This window comes from Zonotrichia leucophrys, chromosome Z (assembly GCF_028769735.1).
Source record: "Zonotrichia leucophrys gambelii isolate GWCS_2022_RI chromosome Z, RI_Zleu_2.0, whole genome shotgun sequence".
NCBI classification, from domain to species: domain Eukaryota; kingdom Metazoa; phylum Chordata; class Aves; order Passeriformes; family Passerellidae; genus Zonotrichia; species Zonotrichia leucophrys.
The window spans coordinates 75322073-75340701 of NC_088200.1; the positions used below are offsets into that span (position 1 = coordinate 75322073).

The 18629-nt window shown below is 59.5% G+C and overlaps 3 protein-coding genes and 1 long non-coding RNA gene across 4 annotated transcripts; 2 read left to right on the top strand and 2 right to left on the bottom strand.

The window, feature by feature from the left end:
* The first annotated feature begins 285 nt into the window (after positions 1 to 285).
* On the top strand, positions 286 to 2139 carry EXOSC5 (exosome component 5). Its single transcript, XM_064735871.1, has 6 exons — positions 286 to 408; positions 870 to 983; positions 1388 to 1509; positions 1588 to 1728; positions 1799 to 1888; positions 1975 to 2139. Exons 1-6 carry the CDS (start codon positions 303 to 305, stop codon positions 2065 to 2067), a joined length of 666 nt encoding a protein of 221 aa, XP_064591941.1. The 5' UTR covers positions 286 to 302; the 3' UTR covers positions 2068 to 2139.
* Positions 2140 to 3681: 1542 nt separating this feature from the next.
* EMC4 (ER membrane protein complex subunit 4) lies at positions 3682 to 5654 on the top strand. Its single transcript, XM_064735449.1, has 5 exons — positions 3682 to 3991; positions 4093 to 4192; positions 4660 to 4813; positions 5189 to 5349; positions 5575 to 5654. The coding sequence occupies exons 1-5, from the start codon at positions 3915 to 3917 to the stop codon at positions 5608 to 5610; spliced, it is 528 nt and encodes a 175-aa protein (XP_064591519.1). The 5' UTR covers positions 3682 to 3914; the 3' UTR covers positions 5611 to 5654.
* A 956-nt stretch (positions 5655 to 6610) lies between these two features.
* Positions 6611 to 10919, bottom strand: LOC135459421 (uncharacterized). The gene is made up of 2 exons (XR_010443030.1): positions 9864 to 10919; positions 6611 to 7962 (listed from the first exon to the last, which is right to left on the bottom strand). It is a non-coding gene; the product is annotated as an uncharacterized LOC135459421 (long non-coding RNA).
* A 534-nt stretch (positions 10920 to 11453) lies between these two features.
* On the bottom strand, positions 11454 to 12192 carry TOMM5 (translocase of outer mitochondrial membrane 5). Its single transcript, XM_064735450.1, has 2 exons — positions 11980 to 12192; positions 11454 to 11757 (listed from the first exon to the last, which is right to left on the bottom strand). The coding sequence occupies exons 1-2, from the start codon at positions 12098 to 12100 to the stop codon at positions 11723 to 11725; spliced, it is 156 nt and encodes a 51-aa protein (XP_064591520.1). The 5' UTR covers positions 12101 to 12192; the 3' UTR covers positions 11454 to 11722.
* Between the last annotated feature and the right edge of the window lie 6437 nt (positions 12193 to 18629).

The following is an 18629-nucleotide window of genomic DNA, read 5'->3' on the forward strand; positions in this document are numbered from 1 at the left end:
GACGGCTGTCGGGCTGTCCCCACGCTGCTCCTGCCCTCCCTGAGGCCGGGCTGTCCCCGCTGTCCCCGCGCTGTCCCGGCTGTCCCTCCTCTCCCCGTCCCCGGGCTGTCCCCGCTGTCCCTGCTGTCCCCACGCTGCTCCTGCCCCCCCTAAGGCCGGGCTGTTCCCTCACTCAACCTCCCTCCCTCCGCGGCGAGGGGCGCGGCCCAGCGCGACGCCAGGCGCTGATTGGTTGTCTTGACGGCCGGCGCTGATTGGCTGTCGTGCGGCCCGGAAGCGGAAGCGGCGGCAGAAGCGGCGAGATGGCGGTGGAGATGGAGGTGGCGGACGGGCAGTGCCGGCTGCGGCCCTTCTCCTGCGAGCTGGGGCTGCTCTCGCGGCCCGACGGCTCGGCCACCTTCCTGCAGGGTCTGTGGGGCTCCGATCCGCGGGGTTTCCCTTCCCTTCCCTTCCCTTCCCTTCCCTTCCCTTCCCTTCCCTTCCCTTCCCTTCCCTTCCCTTCCCTTCCCTTCCCTTCCCTTCCCTTCCCTTCCCTTCCCTTCGTCTGTGGGGCTCTGCTCACCGGGGCTCTCTTTCTTTCCTTACCGGGTCTCCTTTTCCCAGCCTTCCCCTCCCTAGACTTTCCTTCCCAGCCCATCCCGCCTCCGCTTCCCGGGGCTCCTCCTTCCTTCCCAGCTCTTCCCGCAGTGTCTGTGGTGCTGCCTATCCCAGGCCTCCCCTTCTCTGCCTCACAGAGCCGCCCTGCTGCCCGTCCCGGGGCTCTCCTGCTCCCCTTGCCAAGTCCTGTTCCCACCCTTCCCGCAGGGTGCCAGGGGCTCCTGTTGCTGGGAGCAGCCTCCTCACCTGAGCTCTGCTCTCTGTGTGCCCAGGTGACACCTCGGTGCTGGCCGGGCTCTATGGCCCCGCGGAGGCCAAGATCAGCAAGGAGCTGCCGGACCGGGCGGCGCTGGAGGTGCTGCTGCGCCCCAAGGTGGGGCTGCCAGGTGGGGACTTGCCATCTTGTCCTAGTCCAGGTTCCTCCTCCCAGAGTCAAGATACTTGGTTTATTTACAGTTTTTTATTGCAGTTTTGCTGGGTGGCAAACCCACACATGCAGCACAAGCAACCCCTTCACTACTGACATGTTTTACCAACCAAAGGCACTGCGGTGCCCCGGTTCTGTGGGCAGTCAGTGCCCTCGCTGCTGCTGTCACTGCCCAGTGCCACGCTGGCTCTGTCCCTGCTGTGCCCGGGGCTCCCTGCCCTGCCCTGTGCCCAGCAGTTTGTCCCTTCTCCTGGCACTGTCCCCTGGGTGTCCCTGGCAGGGAGTTCCGTGTGCCCCAGGGCAGCCCCTGGGGAGCCGGGCAGGGGGGTTTGGGTGCCAGCTGACAGACTGCCCGCTATGCAGGCGTGCTGGAGCGCAGCCGGGAGCAGCTGCTGCGGCAGACGTGCGAGGCCGTGCTGCTGGGCGTGCTGCACCCGCGCACCGCCATCTCCCTGGTGCTGCAGGTGCTCAGCGACGCCGGCTCCGTATCCTTCCCTCTGTGGGGTGGCTGGGGGGCGGGGGGACGGGAGCTCTTGCTGCTGTGGGTCCCTTGACACGCCCAGCTGCTGTCGTGCTGCCTGAACGCCGCCTGCATGGCGCTGCTGGACGCGGGGCTGCCCCTGGCCGCCCTCTTCTGCGGGGTCACCTGCGCCCTGCAGCCCGACGGCACCATCCTGCTGGACCCCACGGCACGACAGGAGCAGGTGAGCCCTGCGTGGGCGGGGGGCCTGCTCTGGGTGTGCCCCCCAGCCCTCCTGACCGCTGTCCCCGCAGGAGGCACGCGCCATCCTCACCTTCGCCATCGCCAGCAGCGACAGGAAGGTGCTGATGACCACCACCAAGGGCAGCTGCTCTGTGGAGGAGGTGAGGGACCCCCGGGGGAGGTTTGGGGAGCGGGATTCCCTCGCAGGGGGCCCCTCACAGCCAGCCCTTCTCCCCGGTCTGTGCAGATGCAGCAGTGCCTGGCAGCAGCCCAGCGTGCCGCCAGCACCGTCTTCCAGTTCTACCGCGACTCCGTGCGCCGCCGATACTCCAAGTGCTGAGCCGGGGACACCCTGCGGGCAGCTGGACTGGCCTGGGCCCCCAGCCCTCAGTAAAGGACCCTTTTCACTCCAGTCTGCCTCCTGAGTCCATCCTGTGCCACAGCGCCTCCAGAGGGGAACAGACGGGGACACTTCTGGGGATACGTGTCCCAGGACCTGCTGGCTCCTGAGACCCCTGGAGTGGGGACACATGGACACAGCATGGGCCTGGTGGGACACCCAACATGGCGGCTCGGGGGTGCCACACCTGTGCTGGGACACCCAACATGGCGGCTCGGGGGTGCCCACATGTGCTGGGACACCCAACATGGCGGCTCGGGGGTGTCGCACCTGTGCTGGGACACCCAACATGGCAGCCCTGGGGTGCCACACCTGTGCTGGGACACCCAACATGGCGGCCATGGGGGTGTCCACCTGTGCTGGGACACCCAACATGGCGGCTCCGGGATGCCACACCTGTGCTGGGACACCCAACATGGCGGCCATGGGGGTGCCCACATGTGCTGGGACACCCAACATGGCGGCTCGGGGGTGCCGCACCTGTGCTGGGACACCCAACATGGCAGCCCTGGGGTGCCACACCTGTGCTGGGACACCCAACATGGCGGCCCTGGGGTGTCACACCTGTGCTGGGACACCCAACATGGCAGCTCGGGGGTGCCACACCTGTGCTGGGACACCCAACATGGTGGCTCGGGGGTGCCACACCTGTGCTGGGACACCCAACATGGTGGCCATGGAGGGTGTCCACATGTGCTGGGACACCCAACATGGCCCCCCCAGGGGTGCCAGGGAGGTGCTGGGACACCCAACATGGCAGCCCTGGGGTGCCACACCTGTGCTGGGACACCCAACATGGCAGTGCTGGGGCGCCGCGCTCCAGCCACAGTCCCGGCACACCCAACATGGCGGAGCGATTGGTGACCTTCGAGCAGGGCGGCGCCATCACGTGTCGACCCCAACGCGTTACTGGGCGCGGCTTGTGTCACCCTCACCAATAGGGAGGCGGTGTTGGGCTGGGCCACGTGGTGGGCGGGGCGGTGCTGGCGCGTCTGGCTGCGCATGCGCGGTGGTTGAGGGATGGGGAGGAGTCAAAGAGAAGGATCAGTGGGAGCAATAACGGGGGGCACTGGGGGCATTAACGGGGAGCAGTGGGGGTGAGGGGGGTAACAGCGGGAGTCACTGGGGGTATACGGGGGCAATACGGGGGTGTAGGGGCAATATCGGGGTTCAGTGGGCTCTGGGCTCCCCCACAGGCTGCACGGGGGCAGCTGTGAGAGGTGAGAGATGGGGCCGTGACGGAGGTGGCAAGCCCTAACAAATCAAAATTATTGTATACACTCACCAAAACTAAAAGAGATCCCCCCAGGAAAGCATGGCTCCCCCGTAGGATAAACCCTCAGGGATCTCGGGGGAGCGAGCTGGAAGAGCGGTGGCAGAAACGAGACACGGGGTGGGGTGCTGTGTGTGTTTGTGTGTCTGTGCGTGTGTCTGTGTGTGGAGAAGGGGCTGTGTGTGTCTGTGTGTGTGGGGAAGGGGCTGGCTGTGCGTCTGTCTGTCTGTGCGTCTGTCTGTCAGTGTCTCTGCGGGGGGAAGGGGCTGTGTGTGTCGGTGTGTCTGTCTGTGTGGGGAAGGGGCTGGCTGTCTCTCTGTCTGTCTGTGTCTGTTTGTCTGTGTGGGGAAAGGGCTGTGTGTCTCTGTCTGTCAGTGTCTGTCTCTGTGTGTGTGTGTGTCTGTCATTGTGTGTCAGTGTCTGTCCGTGTCCGTCTGTCGGTCTGTGGCAGAGGGCGTGTCCCTGTCGCCCCGTGATGACGTCGCACGCGGTGTCCCCGTGACGCGACGCAGCGATGGCGGCGGCAGCGGCGGCGCTGCGGGGCCGGCGCTTCAAGTGGGCCCTGGACCTGGGGGCGGCTCCGGGGGCTCGGTGAGGCCGGGGGGACACCCGGGACAGTCGGGACGCACCCGGGACACACCCGGGACACCCCCGGACCCCGAGCGGCCCCTCACCCGCCCCGCTGTCCGCAGGCCCCGCGGAGCCGCCGAGGGCCGCGGCCCGCTCGGCTTCGCTGACCGGCAGCTGGGGGAGGGCGGCGTCCACGAGAGCGACAAGATCCTCATGGAGAAGGTGTGAGGGAGGGAGCGGGGGACAGCCGGCACTCCGCGGGGCTTGGGGGGCTGTTCCGTGTCCCCACACAGCCCGGGCACCTCTGTGGGACCGGTCCCTAGCCCGGGTTCCCCGCACTCCCACCCCACCGGGCAGCCCTGGGCCGAGTTCCCCGCGTCCCCAGCGTTGCTCCCTGGTGCCCGACACCGCGGTCAGCTCTGGAGGGCGCTCCGTGCCTCAGGCCATCCGTGGCTCCCCACCCCCCGGCTCCCCGTGGGGGTGCTCCTTGCCCCGCGTCCCTCCCCTGCCCCGGCCGTGCGGGTCCCCCAGCCCCGGGCACGCGTGACGGGTGCTCCCTGCCCTGGGATCCCCCAAATGCCGAGTCCCCACACCCTCCCTGGGTCCCCAAATTCCGTGTCCCCCTGTCCACCCTGGGATCCCCCAAATGCCGTGTCCGGATGCCCCCCTATGACCGTCTGTGTTTGCAGCGCTGCTGGGACGTGGCTCTGGCGCCGCTGAAGCAGATCCCCATGAACCTGTTCATCATGTACATGGCCGGCAACACCATCTCCATCTTCCCGGCCATGATGGTCTGCATGATGGGCTGGCGCCCGCTGCAGGCCCTCATGTCCCTGTCTGCCAGTGAGTGCAGCCCCAGTGTGGGGACAGCTCCACGGGGACAGCCCTGGGTGTCCCTGCAGAGCCCTGGGTGTCCCTGGGTGTCCCCACAGCCTTCTGAATGTGCCACATCTCCCTGGGTGTCCCTCAATCCCCTGGGTATCCCACAGGCCCCTGGGTGTCCCTGCAGTCCCCTGGGTGTTCCCACAATCCCACAGAAGTGCCACAGCCCCCGTGGTGTCCCCACATCCCCCTGGATGACCAGATGTCTCCCACAGCCCCACAGTGACCCCCACACCATTCCCCTGTGGCCAGCACTCCCCCCTGGTGCTGCCCACCCCCTGCCCCCCGTGTCAGCAGCACCATGGGTGTCACTGAGAGGCCCCACTGTGTTCCCAGCCCTGAAGGCCCTGGAGAGCTCCAGCCGGCGGGCGCTGCAGGGGCTCGTGTTCCTGGTGGGCAACGGGCTGGGGCTGGCACTGGCCCTCTACAAGTGCCAGGCCATGGGGCTGCTGCCCACCCGCCCCTCCGACTGGCTGGCCTTTGTCACCCCTCCGCAGGTGAGACGGGTGCTGGGGACACCTGGAGAGTTGGGGGTGCTGGGGTCACCCTGCAGAGTTGGGAGTGATGGGGACACCCTGCTGGGGTCACCCTGCACAGTCAGGGGGTTCTGGGGTCACCTTGCATAGTCAGGGGTGCTAGGGACAGCCCACAGACTCAGGGGGTGCTGGGTCAGACCCCCAGGGCCCCCCACTCACCTGTTCCTCTCTCCCCTCTCTTGGCAGCGAATGGAGTTCACTGGGGGGGGCCTGATCTTGTGACCCCCTGCGCCCACCCACCAATAAAGGCAATGGCAGGATGGTGACATCGTGTCTGGGGGGAATTTTGAGTGTTTGGGGACTAAAAAATGTTTATTGGGCTGTACTGGGGACACTGGGACAGCACTGGGAGTGCCCTGGGAACCTTGGGACCTGCACTGGGAGCCCTGGCGCCTGTGCTGGGGCGTGCACTGGAGCTGCTCTCAGAGCCACAGGACCCATACTGGGAGCCATGCTGGAAACACTGGGAATATACTTGTGGCACGCTTGGGGAGAGCTGCAGCCTGAGGCTGGCTCTGTGCTGGAAGCACTGGGTTCATACTGGGAACACTGGGGATCACATCAGGATCAGGATCTGACTGTAGGTCATGGTGGTGTCACACTGGGAGCACTGGGGCCATCCTGGGAGCCTGCCTGAAGAGCTGTGGCTCACCAGCACTGTACTGGGAGTGCTGGTGGTGTGTTGGAGGCACTGAGCACCTACTGGGACTGTGGCAGCCCTTACTGGGATTGTGCCACAGGACCTGTGGTGCAGACCAGTATTGTACTGGGAGCACTGGGATGGTGCTGGCTGTGCCCACACTGCTGGTTTCTGCCACATCTCACCATTTTACTGGGGTAGTTTCCCCATTTTCAGGGTTTTTCTCACCACTTATTGCCCATTTGTGCCCTGGTTTTGCCCTTTTCCCTTGCTCTTTGATACTTTTTCCCCCACTTTTGCAGTAATTTCTTCCATTGTTGCTCTCAGTAGAGCCCAAACCTTTCCTTTCCAGTATGGACCAGTGTCTCCCAGTACAGCCTTGTGCCCTCTGCAGTCTCTGAGTGTGATCCAGGACTCCAGGAGGATGTTGCCACAGCCCAGAGCCCAGTCCCAGTCCATCCCAGCAGCTCCCAGTGCTGCCAGTGGGGCTGCACTGGGGCAGGGATGGGGCAGGGCTGTGCAGTGGGGACAGGGCAGTGTCACCCCTCACTGTCGCAGTGAGGGAAGATTGGACGCTCAATATGAGCTCAGCAAGCTTCGTTTATTGATGAGAGCATCAGACATTCATGCACAACAAGTCATAAGCTCATACATATTGTGTATGGTTATGCCATAATTATCAGCTCCTCTCTTACTTCCTCATTCTTTATATCTTACATCTTCTTTTTCTCATGTCTCTCTCTCAACCACAGCACCTTGTTACTGTCATACAGCTATGCTCAAGGCCACAGTGTCCCTACAGCTGCAGGGACTCAGATTGGCTGGCTCCGGTTCTTTTCCAGTTCTTGGTTGGCTATTTAGAGTATGTTTATGTGGTTTTTGTCACGTAGCTATTCTTCCACACCTCACTGAGCTGAGGGCTGTGCATGTCCCAGGGTGTCACCAGGCACGGTGACCCCAGCACAGCATTTCCCCCTGGCCACAGCTCCCACAGGCTCATCCAGGTTGGAAAATCCCCCCCAGGCCATGGAGTCCCAGCTGTGCCCCATCCCCACCTTGTGCCCAGCCCAGAGCTCTGAGTGTCACCTGCAGCGCTGGGCACTCCAACCCGCCCTGGGCAGTGCCAAGGCAGCTCCTGAGCCCCCTTTCCATGGGGAAATTCCTGCTGTGCCCACCCTGAGCTGCCCTGGCCCAGAAGTTCCCTCTGCTCCTGTCCCGGGGTGTCTCTGGTGGCCCCGATGGCACACGTGTCCTCCTGTCCCAGGGTGTCTTTGGCCAGTACCCCCCCAGCTGTGTCTGAGCACTCGGTGCACTGGTGCTGCTGTGCCCAGAGGAGAAAGGCTGGCAGAGCTGGCCTAGCTCAGTAACTGGTGAGGCTTGGAGTCAGTGGAGTGGAGCTTCTCACTCCTTTCCTTGGTTAATGTTTATTGTGCTTTGGATTGTGCACTTCCATAGTCTAATGCTTTCCCTAAAAGACCATTGTATTAACCCACCAGGTGCAATCCATTCTTCATCTGGCAGCATTGTCAGGCGCTGTGCAGAGCCAGAGGGCCCCCCCGAGCCTCCTTTTCTCCACCTGAGCCCCTTCCCGGCTCCCTCAGCCTCTCCTGGGGCTCCATTCCCTTCCCAGCTCCGTTCCTGGACACTCTCCAGCCCCTCAGGGCCCTGCCTGAGCTGAGGGGCCCGAGCTGGACCCAGCCCTGGAGACGGAGCCTGGGCAGGGCCAGCACAGTGACTGTCCAGTCACTGCCCTGTGCTCCTGGCACAGCCCTGGGCCCTCCTGGCCACCTGGAATCATGGCCACGAGCCGCAGCTCTGGTCTCTCCTGGCACCGTCCCCTGTCCCTCCAGTGGCACTGGGAGGGTCTCCACCCCCTGTGTGCCCCATTCCCCAAGGTTCTTGTGGGGGCCTGAATATATGTTGTATTGTAAGACCTGTGTGGGTCCGAGTTGCTCCAAACGAGCTGCAGCTGCAGGGTCCTTAGCTGGGCAGCAGCTGTAGCTCGTGAAGGTAACTGAGATAAATAGGGGTGGGTCAAGAGCCCAGGAGGAGCCCCTGAGAAGAAAGGAAGGAGTGTGTGGCAGAGAATGGAGAAGAGCCCCAGCAGAGAGAGCGAGAACAATGCTGCAGCGAAGATTACAACAACTGGTGACCCCGTGTGATGAAGAACACTGCAACCAAACATTGAAAGAAGGTATGGAATCCCCCGGACAGCCGAGAGCTGTGGCAGCCTGAGAGCTGGGACTTTGGAATATAATATGGCCTTTGAATTAAGGAGCTGTAGCAGCAGAAAGCTGGAAGAATATGGCCTTTAAAGAAAAGAGCCTTGGAACATCTAAGGACAGCCGAGAGCTGTGGCAGCCTGAGAGCTGGAACTGTATGCATATTGTAATTGTATAATTGTTAAAAGAAAAGGGGGGAAATGTGGGGGCCTGAATATATGTTGTATTGTAAGACCTGTGTGGGTCTGAGTTGCTCCAAACGAGCTGCAGCTGCAGGGTCCTTAGTTGGGCAGCAGCTGTAGCTCGTGAAGGTAACTGAGATAAATAGGGGTGGGTCAAGAGCCCAGGAGGAGCCCCTGAGAAGGCAGGAAGGACTGTGCTGCAGAGAATGGAGAAGAGCCCCAGCAGAGAGGCAAGAACAACACTGCAGCGAAGATTACAACAACGCAACACCTCTGGCCATCAAGCCATGCTCGCGGGTTTCATTCCTTTGGCCTGCTGGCGAGATCCCCTCTAGCGACCTAGGTTTGTTTGCAGGCGGCGGTGATGCAAGCGAGGCAAATGCTTGCTGTGCCTCTCTCCCATCTGCTGGAGCTGCTGAGACAGAGTAAGGATCCATCCTGAACTAGGTGAAGGGTCTGTGGAGCTAAAGCTGAAGGAGAGGCCGCGTTCCAGAGACAGCAAGGAGACAGAGAAAGAAAAACAGAAAAACCACGAGGTCAATCTGCCCCCGACCTAGGAATTCCTCCAATAAAGAAGAATTAGTGCTAAGTGTCATGCAAGATGAATATGTATGAACTTATTGTGAAACTGTATGCATATGCATTTGGAAGGGGGATAAAAGGAGGTCTGAAATCTTCAGGGGTACGCATGCCCTTTTGGGGAGTCTTGCGTCCGGCGCGCGTCGTAATAACAAAACACTGCCTTTTTGCATAATGTGCTGCTCGCACTGGGCTCCGCTGGGACATGCTCAGTACAGCACTGAGAGCTGCAGACAGCTCCTTCCAATGGCTGCTGCTCCTGGAGCTGCCTGCTCGCCGGGTTTCTGCTGCACTCTTGCTGCTTCAGGAAGGATTCTCTGAAAAGGGTTTCCTTTATAAAAGTCACTTGTTTTTCCACGGTTTTTATTGCCTGCCTTGCAAGCTCAGCTTGTTGCCAAATCATTTATGATTTCAGTGCTTCAAGCTCCTGAAGGGAAAAAGGAGAAAAATAAGTTACTTTAATTACTCTGCAACTGCTCAAACAAATAAACAAGCAAACTTGGAAAGAGAAATATTATGATTATTTAATAGTTTATAAGGTGCTTAAGCATATGCTGCTTTGACAGATTACACAATACCTCTGGTGATTTATATGCTTGCTATTTAAAGGCCAACAAAACAATACAGAACTTTAAAGAAAAGAGCCTTGGAACATTTAAAGACAGCCGAGAGCTGTGGCAGCCAGAGAGCTGGGACTGTATAGGGATATGTATATATTCTATGGTTGTATCTAAAGACAGCTGAGAGCTGTGGCAGCCTGAGAGCTGGAACTGTATGTGTATTGTGATTGTATAATTGTTAAAAGAAAAGGGGAGAAATGTGGGGGCCTGAATATATGTTGTATTGTAAGACCTGTGTGTGTCAATGTGGGGGCCTGAATATATGTTGTATTGTAAGACCTGTGTGGGTCTGAGTTGCTCCAAACGAGCTGCAGCTGCAGGGTCCTTAGCTGGGCAGCAGCTGTAGCTCGTGAAGGTAACTGAGATAAATAGGGGTGGGTCAAGAGCCCAGGAGGAGCCCCTGAGAAGAAAGGAAGGAGTGTGTGGCAGAGAAGGGAGAAGAGCCCCAGCAGAGAGGCGAGAACAACACTGCAGCGAAGATTACAACAGGTTCTGGCAAGGCCATGCTGCTCCTGGAGCTCAGACACCTCTGCTCTTCCCTCACTGCTCATCCAGCAGTGTGAAGTCAGAGTAGGTGTGACAGCAATGACACAGCCTGCCCCAGCAGGGGACCCTCAGCAGAACCACCTGTAAGGCAGGGACATACCAGTGTCAGTGACAACAGGAAGAGTTTGTGAAGGGACACCTGCCTAGTGCTGGAAAATCAGGGAGCTGTGCCAAACTGGGATGGCTGGATCATTCCTGGGCACACCAAGGCACAGAAACAGCTGCTCTGAGGGGCGCGAGGGCCTGGGCATCCCATGTGGATCCCGTGTGGATCTCACAGGGGTCTGGACACCAGTGTGTTGTGTAACATCCTCTCCCCAAGGTCAGCGTGTGATCCAGCACAGCCAGACCTCAGAGCCCTGAGCCTGCTGTCAGCACTGTCCCCAGCACTGGCAGGCACATCCCTGGGCCAGAGCACAAGGAAATCCCCCTTCTGGGACAGCAGGGGGAGAAGCCGGTTCCTCCCTGCAGCCTCCAGGTCAGCTGAGCTCAGGAATGCCCTGGATCTCATTTCCCAGGGAATGCAGAGCCTCTGCAGATGGATAACCTGCCTGGATGCAGCAGGCACCTGAGGCTGCAGGCAGGGAACCCCCGAGGGACTCGGCTCTGCTCCCAAATCATCACCCAGTGCCCAAAGCTGAGCTGCACCTCCAGGACCCCTGGCCCGTGAGCCAAGGGCAGATCCTGGCGGCTCCTGGGCCACCAGAGCTGGCACAGCCCCACCCTGCCCCACCTGCAGACACATTTTTGTGCACACCTGTGGAATCCCGGTGTGTGCAGGTCTCTGGGAGAGCATCAGCCCTGATCCAGCTCCAGGGCCTTAAGAGAGCACAGCTACTGTCAGCATTGGGCTGCCTGATGGTTTGTGCTGTGCAGCATCTGTGTGCTGGGCAGAGGCTGCGGGAGCTGGGCTGGGCAGGCTGCAGAAGGGAACGCTGCCAGGGATGCCATCGACGCCCCCCAACATCTGCAGGGGCTGCCAGAGCACGGGCCGGGCTCTGCTCGGTGCTGCCAGTGCCAGCAGCAGCAGCAGCGGCCATCAAAGGGCGGGCAGCGAGGGGCAGGGCAGCAGGAGGGAGAACTTGTGTGCATGGAGGGACAGCAGAGCCCTGCAACAGCTGCCCAGGGAGGGCCTGGAGCGTCCCTGTGTGGAGCCATCCCAGCCCCAGCTGGGCACCTTCCCGTGCCCCTGCCCCTTTGCCCTGCCTCCCCTTCCAGGGCCCCACCTAGCTCCATCACTGTAAGTAATTATCACAAACAAAGCAGGACAGGGCCGTGGCACAGCTGCTCTCCCGTTTATTTCCATCGGGCTGTTGTTGGGCTGGGTGCAGGGCAGACTGGGCGTTCACACGGACGGGCGTGAGCTGGGCAGCCGCAGTGCGGGGCGGATGGCGGCTTTGTTCACGGCACAAACTGCCCGCGGGCCCGCCCGTGCTGCCGGTGCCGAGGGGACACCCTCGGGAGCCGTGTGGCGCGGGCTGCGCTCCTCTCCCGCCGCAGTGCCCGGGGAGAGCAGCCGCAGGTCATCCCGCCGGTCCCGGGGGCTCATATACTGTCCAGCTTCTTCAGGATGAACGGAGCTGCGGAGAAAACATCGCCGAGTCGGGCGCGGCCCGCGCCGAGACTACTGCGGGACGGTGCCGCAGCTCAGACACCGCGCCCGACGTGAGACACCTCCCGGGCGGCCCCGGCACGGCACCGGGAGTGCGGGGCCGGGACATCCCCGGGAACAGGACCCCCAGAACACCCCCAAAAGGCCGGGCCCGGCGCACGCCCGGGCCGCGCCACCCGGTGTCACTCACTGATCCGCAGCAGTGCGACGTAGATGACGAAGTTGCGGACGGAGGCGAGCACGTCGCGGCGCATCTTGCGGCGCAGCTCCTCGGGGTCCATCTTGGGCCCCAGCCCCTCGATGCGGAACATCCCGGAGCGGAGCGCGATCCCGACCCCGACCCCGGCCCCGGCGCGGCTGGCGGCCACGCGCGGCGGGAACACGTGACCAACCCGCCCCGCCTCGCGCGACCCCCGCGGCCGCGTGCCTGGGGACGCCGCCGGCGCGCGGAGATGGCGTCACTTCCGGTCGGGCATGAGGGGAGCGGGACAGGGACAAGGGACAGAGGGGCAGGGACAGGGATGAGGACAAGGGACAGGGACGGGACAGAAGGACAGGGATGGGACAAGGGACAGGGAACGGAGAGACAAAGGATGGGGACAGAAGCAGAGACAGGGAGCGGGACCGGGATGGGGACAAGAACAGGGACAGCCACAGGGACCGGGACAAGGAACAGTGACAGGACCAAGACACCAAACCAGGGATGGGGACAGCTCAATCTGTGGCGTGTCGCGGGCACGAGCAGAGGCTGTCAGCACCCAAACACCCCTGCCCCGGCAGCCTGGGGCTCTGGGGCTCGGGAAAGTAGGTTCAACCCCAGCCCTGGATGGGCAGCGAGCTCACAGCATGCCCAGCCTGGGCAGAGCCAGCCCGGCTCCCCAGGCCGCCCTGGGGCACACGGAGCTCCCTGCCAGGGACACCCAGGGGACAGTGCCAGGAGAAGGGACAAACTGCTGGGCACAGGGCAGGGCAGGGAGCCCCGGGCACAGCAGGGACAGAGCCAGCGTGGCACTGGGCAGTGACAGCAGCAGCGAGGGCACTGACTGCCCACAGAACCGGGGCACCGCAGTGCCTTTGGTTGGTAAAACGTGTCAGTAGTGAAGGGTTTCCTTGTGCTGCATGTGTGGGTTTGCCACCCAGCAAAACTGCAATAAAAAGCTGTAAATAAACCAAGTATCTTGACTCTGGGGGGAAGAACCTGGACTAGGACAGGGGTAGGCCTGGCTGTGTGTGAGAGGGCATGTCACACACAGCGCTGAGAGTAACAGAATCCCAGGATATTTGGGGTAGGGAGGGATGTCTGGGGATGATCTGGTGCATCCCACAGGATGGATGGCTCCACACAGGGACACTCCAGGCCCTCCCTGGGCAGCTGTTGCAGGGCTCTGCTGTCCCTCCATGCACACAAGTTCTCCCTCCTGCTGCCCTGCCCCTCGCTGCCCGCCCTTTGATGGCCGCTGCTGCTGCTGCTGGCACTGGCAGCACCGAGCAGAGCCCGGCCCGTGCTCTGGCAGCCCCTGCAGATGTTGGGGGGCGTTGATGGCATCCCTGGCAGCGTTCCCTTCTGCAGCCTGCTCAGCTCAGCTCCCGCAGCCTCTGCCCAGCACACAGATGCTGCACAGCACAAACCATCAGGCAGCCCAATGCTGACAGTAGCTGTGCTCTCTTTAGGCCCTGGAGCTGGATCAGGGCTGACGCTCTCCCAGAGACCTGCACGCACCGGGATTCCACAGCTGTGCACAAAATTCAGATTCATTTCCCAACGTGCAGCGAGCCAATAATTACACACTGGAGAGAGTCAGTAAGTATTTATTTCGTTTGTGTAAACCTACGTGCTCAGTGTATTCCACACACGCAGCACAAGCAACCCCTTCACTACTGACACGTTTTACCAACCAAAGGCACTGCGGTGCCCCGGTTCTGTGGGCAGTCAGTGCCCTCGCTGCTGTTGTCACTGCCCAGTGCCACGCTGGCTCTGTCCCTGCTGTGCCCGGGGCTCCCTGCCCAGCTCCGCTGTGCCCAGCAGTTTGTCCCTTCTCCTGGCACTGTCCCCTGGGTGTCCCTGGCAGGGAGCCCCTGGTGCTGGGGTTCAGCCTGCTTTCCTTGGAGCCCAAAGTGCCCCAAGCTCCCCGATCAGCCTTTCCTGGGGGAGCTTGGCACCTGCAGCCCCCAGAGCACAGGGAATGCTCCCCGAGGGGCACACGGGGTGCCTGGCAGGGCAGAGGCAGAGCCCTGTGCCTCCCCTCAGCATCCCCATGAGCTGCCTGCACCCTGCGGCCAGCCAGAGAGAAAAAGGGATTTCTGTCAGCTCAGCAGAGGCAATTCCAGAGCGGCTGCTCCCGCTGTGCCCCTGATTGCAGGGCTAATTGAGCTAATTGAGCCTGCCCTCCTGGCTGCAGGCCCGGCCAGGTGGCAGAGGAGCAGCGTTCCCAAAGCACCCACAGCCAGCAGGGACAGCGGTGACACAAGAGGAGCAGCGTTCCCAAAGCAATTCCCAAAGCACCCACAGCCAGAAGGGACACGAGAGGAGCAGCGTTCCCAAAGCACCCACAGCCAGCAGGGACACCAGAGCAGCAGCATTCCCAAAGCAATTCCCAAAGACCCACAGCCAGAAGGGACAGCGGTGACACGAGAGGAGCAGCGTTCCCAAGGCACCCCAGCAGTGACAGGATGTTCGATGCCAGGCCAGGACAGCCCGTCCCAGCCACAGGAGGTGCAGCCCTGCCCTCCCAAGAGCTTTGCAGCAGCGTCCCCAGGGAGGGCACAGCTCAGCTCCCTGTGACACACGCTCAGGGCTGTGCCAGCTCCTGGCAGCCCCATCGCTCGCTCTGAGCCAGGCTCTCCCCAGCCCTGCTGGCAGGAGCAGACTGGCAGGGCCTGGGCCAGTCTGGCACAGGACCAGGGAGTCTCAGTATGCCTTTTGTGCCTGCTGCTCCTCCAGCCTCACTCTCTGCTGGAGCAGGGTGAGAGGGGCTGCTTGCCAGAGCTTGGCTAGGAGGAGATGGGGGAATGTGAGCCAATGTGGGCAAGCCGAGTGAAACACGACACAGGACTGAACACAGGCTGGAGAGGACAGGAGTGCTGCTGAGGAGCTGTACAGCTCTGCAGGACGGGGACTGGGCAGTTGTGGCCACAAGCTGCTCCACTGGAATCACCCCATTCTGTTCATCCCTTTGTGAGATGGGGGATGAGGAACATTTCCTGCTCCCATGGATAGGCCAGAGCCCTCAGGTGTGAGGTGACTGGCAAGGCAGGGAAAGCCTTGCCTTGGGTTTTGACACCTTTCTGAGCTGTCCTTGGGGTGTTTGTGGCACCTTTCCAGAGTTCCCTCAAACCTCTGCACACCAAAGCTTGGACAGTTCATACCGCAATCACCACTTCAGCTGCAGTCAGTCCCATAATTACAGGAGAATTTCCCCTTCCATTCCTTGGAGCTGCTAGAAGGTTATATATCTGGCACTGCCCTGAGCACTCTGAGGAGAGCCTGGCACCACCTGTGTGTGCTGGGTGACAGCAGGGACAGCTGGCAGGAGGTGCGGGCACTGGCACAGGGAGAGAGGGGCAAGGGCAGAACTGCTCAGCAGCTCTGTCAGACACAGCACACAATGCTCTGATAAGAGCAAGGTAAAGCTGTCAGAAACACTGAATTAGACACACATCTTTAAAAAATCCCACACGACAGTGATGCCTCAGGTTTTAGTTTTGATATTTTTCACATTCTGTGCTGCTTTAGTGTGTGGATCTGGGTTTCACATTATGGGATGGTGAGCTCTGTGCACAGAGCAGGGAGACAAAACAATTTCTGCTCTAGCTGGGGAACAAATGCCCCAAATCTCAGCCCAAGAGCACAAACACCGTGGGCTGGAGAGAGAAAAACAAGCAGGGTGGGACGGCCTGGGCTAAAGCTGGGATGGGACAATGAACTGCAAGGTGCAGATGGAGCAGAGCTGATCCCAGGGACAGACTCCGTGCCTGCTTGTGCATTTTGGGGCCATTTTGGGTTCATTTTGTGACCATTTGGGTTCATTTTGGGTTTATTTTGTGACCGTTTTGGTTCATTTTGGGTTCATTTTGTGACTGTTTTGGTTAATTTTGGGTGCAGCCCTGGCTGGGCTCTGGTGCTGCCCAAGGTGCATCCATGGAGGAGACCCTTTGAATAAATCCCTGCTCTATTCTGGAACTCCATCCAGCCTCTGTTCCAGGGCAGCCTGAACAAGGCCTCAACAGCAATGGGGAAGAAATACTTACAGGCAGGCAGTTCCTCTGTGAGGACGCTGAGTGCACCAAGGAAGTACAAGGATAGAAAGGAGCATCAAGGAATGTGAAAATGGATTGCAGAGACCTGCAAACGTGCCAGTGCTGTGAGGAGGAGGCAGCCGGGCAGCCCCGTGTGTGGTCAGCACTGCTGCAGCATCACACCCCAGCTGTGGTACCAAAATCACCTGATAAATCCCTGGCAGCATGGAGCATTAACAACCTGCCTTTCCTTATTTGGTTAGATGCACGAGGGGACGTCTCCTCTGGAATATTGTGCATGTGGAGCACAGAAAGTGCTCCTGTTTGGAGTCTATATCTTACACACATACTAATTTATTTCCCTGGAATAAGCATACATAGGATAGTCATTTCCCCAAGATCATTAATTTATGTTCCCTTCCTTTTGTTTATGGATTCTGCTGTCCCAGGGGTCTCCTGTGGGTCACAGACCCCAGAGCTGCAGCTGAGCACTTGAGGAGCTGGCGTTATTTCCAAATGTGGAGCTGAGCTGGCCTGAGCGGGCCGGTGGGTGAGCCTGCCGTTCCTCTTGGTTAATGTTTGCCGGGCTCCTTGGGAATGAGCACCGTGTGCTCCCCCAGGACAGCGGCTGGTGAAGAATGGCCATTGTGCGAGCCCACGGGCTGTGCAAACAGCTCCAGCAGCTCCTGCTGGGCCAGCAGCAGGCGGCTCAGCACTCCTGGCTGCTCAGGGCGAGGCTCCAGCTGCTCCCCGTCACCCCTGACACTGCCCACAAACACCTGTGCCCAGGACAGGGAATCTGGGAACCCGACTCCATGTCCTTGGAAGGCTATTTGAATATTTTATATTATGTGATGTGGTATGATATGATATAAAATATAACATAACATGATATAATAGAATATATTGTATTATATTATGTTGTATTATGTTGTATTATGTTGTATTATGTTGTATTATGTTGTATTCTATTCTATTCTATTCTATTCTATTCTATTCTATTCTATTCTATTCTATTCTATTCTATTCTATTCTATTCTATTCTATTCTATTCTATTCTATTCTATATAGTATCATATCATATCATATCATACAATGCTATACTAAAACTCTATTAAAGAACAGAGAAAGGATACAGGCAGAAGGCTTAACAAGATGCTAATGAAAAACTCATGACTGACTCCTCGGAGTCCGACACAGCTGGTGGGGATTGGCCATTAACTAAAAACAATTCACATCTTGGATAAACAATCTCCAAAGCAGCAAAACATAGGAGAAGCAAATCAGATAATATTTGATTTGCCATGTGTCCCCAAAGCCACTCTGTCACTCCATCCTCAGATGGGCAGGACAGAGGAGAGATGTCACAGACATCTTTTATGGAACATCCTTTCCTTAGGATTTTTCCGCCCAAGAAGGAGCAAAATGTGAGCAGTGGTTATCTGCTGCTGTGGAATGCAACAGGTGCATCTGTGATTGGCCCCTCTTGGATGTTTGTAATTAATGGCCAATCAAGACGGAGCGATCTCAGACAGAGTCCGAGAGAGCTGCCTTTGTTATTCATTCTGTTCCATTCTTAGCTTAGCTAGCCTTCTGAAGAAACCTTTTCCTTTCTTTTTCTTTTCAGTATAGTTCTAATATAATATATATATCATAAAATAGTAAATCAAGCCCTCTGAACATGGAGCCAACCTTCTCATCTCTTGCCTCATCCAAAAACCCCTGTGACCATGGTCACACCATCAATGCCACATTTTCCTGCATTCAGTTCCTGCAGCCCTGGATGTGCCCCGCAGCTTGTCCTGTGCCCCTGGCTGTGTCTCTGCACCTGGGGGTGCTCAGGACAGGCTGGTGCCCCCAGCCCCGTGGGACTGGGGGTGCTGGATGGGGCTCGTGGCCCCAGTGACACCCCTGGGGTCCCCCTGAGGCTTGGGGCTGTGCTGATGTGTGCAGATGAGCTTTCCATCACCGCAGTCAGTGTTCCCCGTTCTCTCATCTCTGGGAGGGCCAGGAGTGGCAGTCGTGTCATTGCAGTGTGCCCCAGCCAGCCCACCTGAAGCCAGCTGTTCTAAATCATCCTTAAACTCTCAGCTGGGCCATCCCAGGGGTGTCCCCAGCACCCCAGTGGGTTTTACACCCCTCAGACCGTCCTGTCCTGCTGTGGCCTGGGGGCTGTGTCGTCCCAAGGGCTGCTCAGCACTCCAGGGGAAAGCTTCCCTTCCTGCTCTTTCCTCTTCTCTTGGGAGAGGTGAATGTGGCCCTGCCACTTGTGGAGCTGCACCCACCCCTCAGGTGGTGGAACCAGAACCCCCAGAAGCTTTGGCAGGAAATCAGAGAGGATGCTGTAAAGCAATGTCAAGGCCTCGAGGGAAATGTTTCAGACTTTTCACCCATTCTCCTGTGATCCAGGGAGGGACAGAGACAAGAGGAAAGGTGAGCCCACAGAAACTGTGACCCGTAACCACAGCAGCTGCTGCACCAGCGCCGAGGGTGGGCGAGACTTGTGGTGTCCTCAGCAGGTTCTGTGTGCTGGCCTTGGTGGTGAGCAGAACCAGAACCCCTCAGGCATGCAGCAGAGCAGAGGAGAGGGGGCTGCTGGGCCCT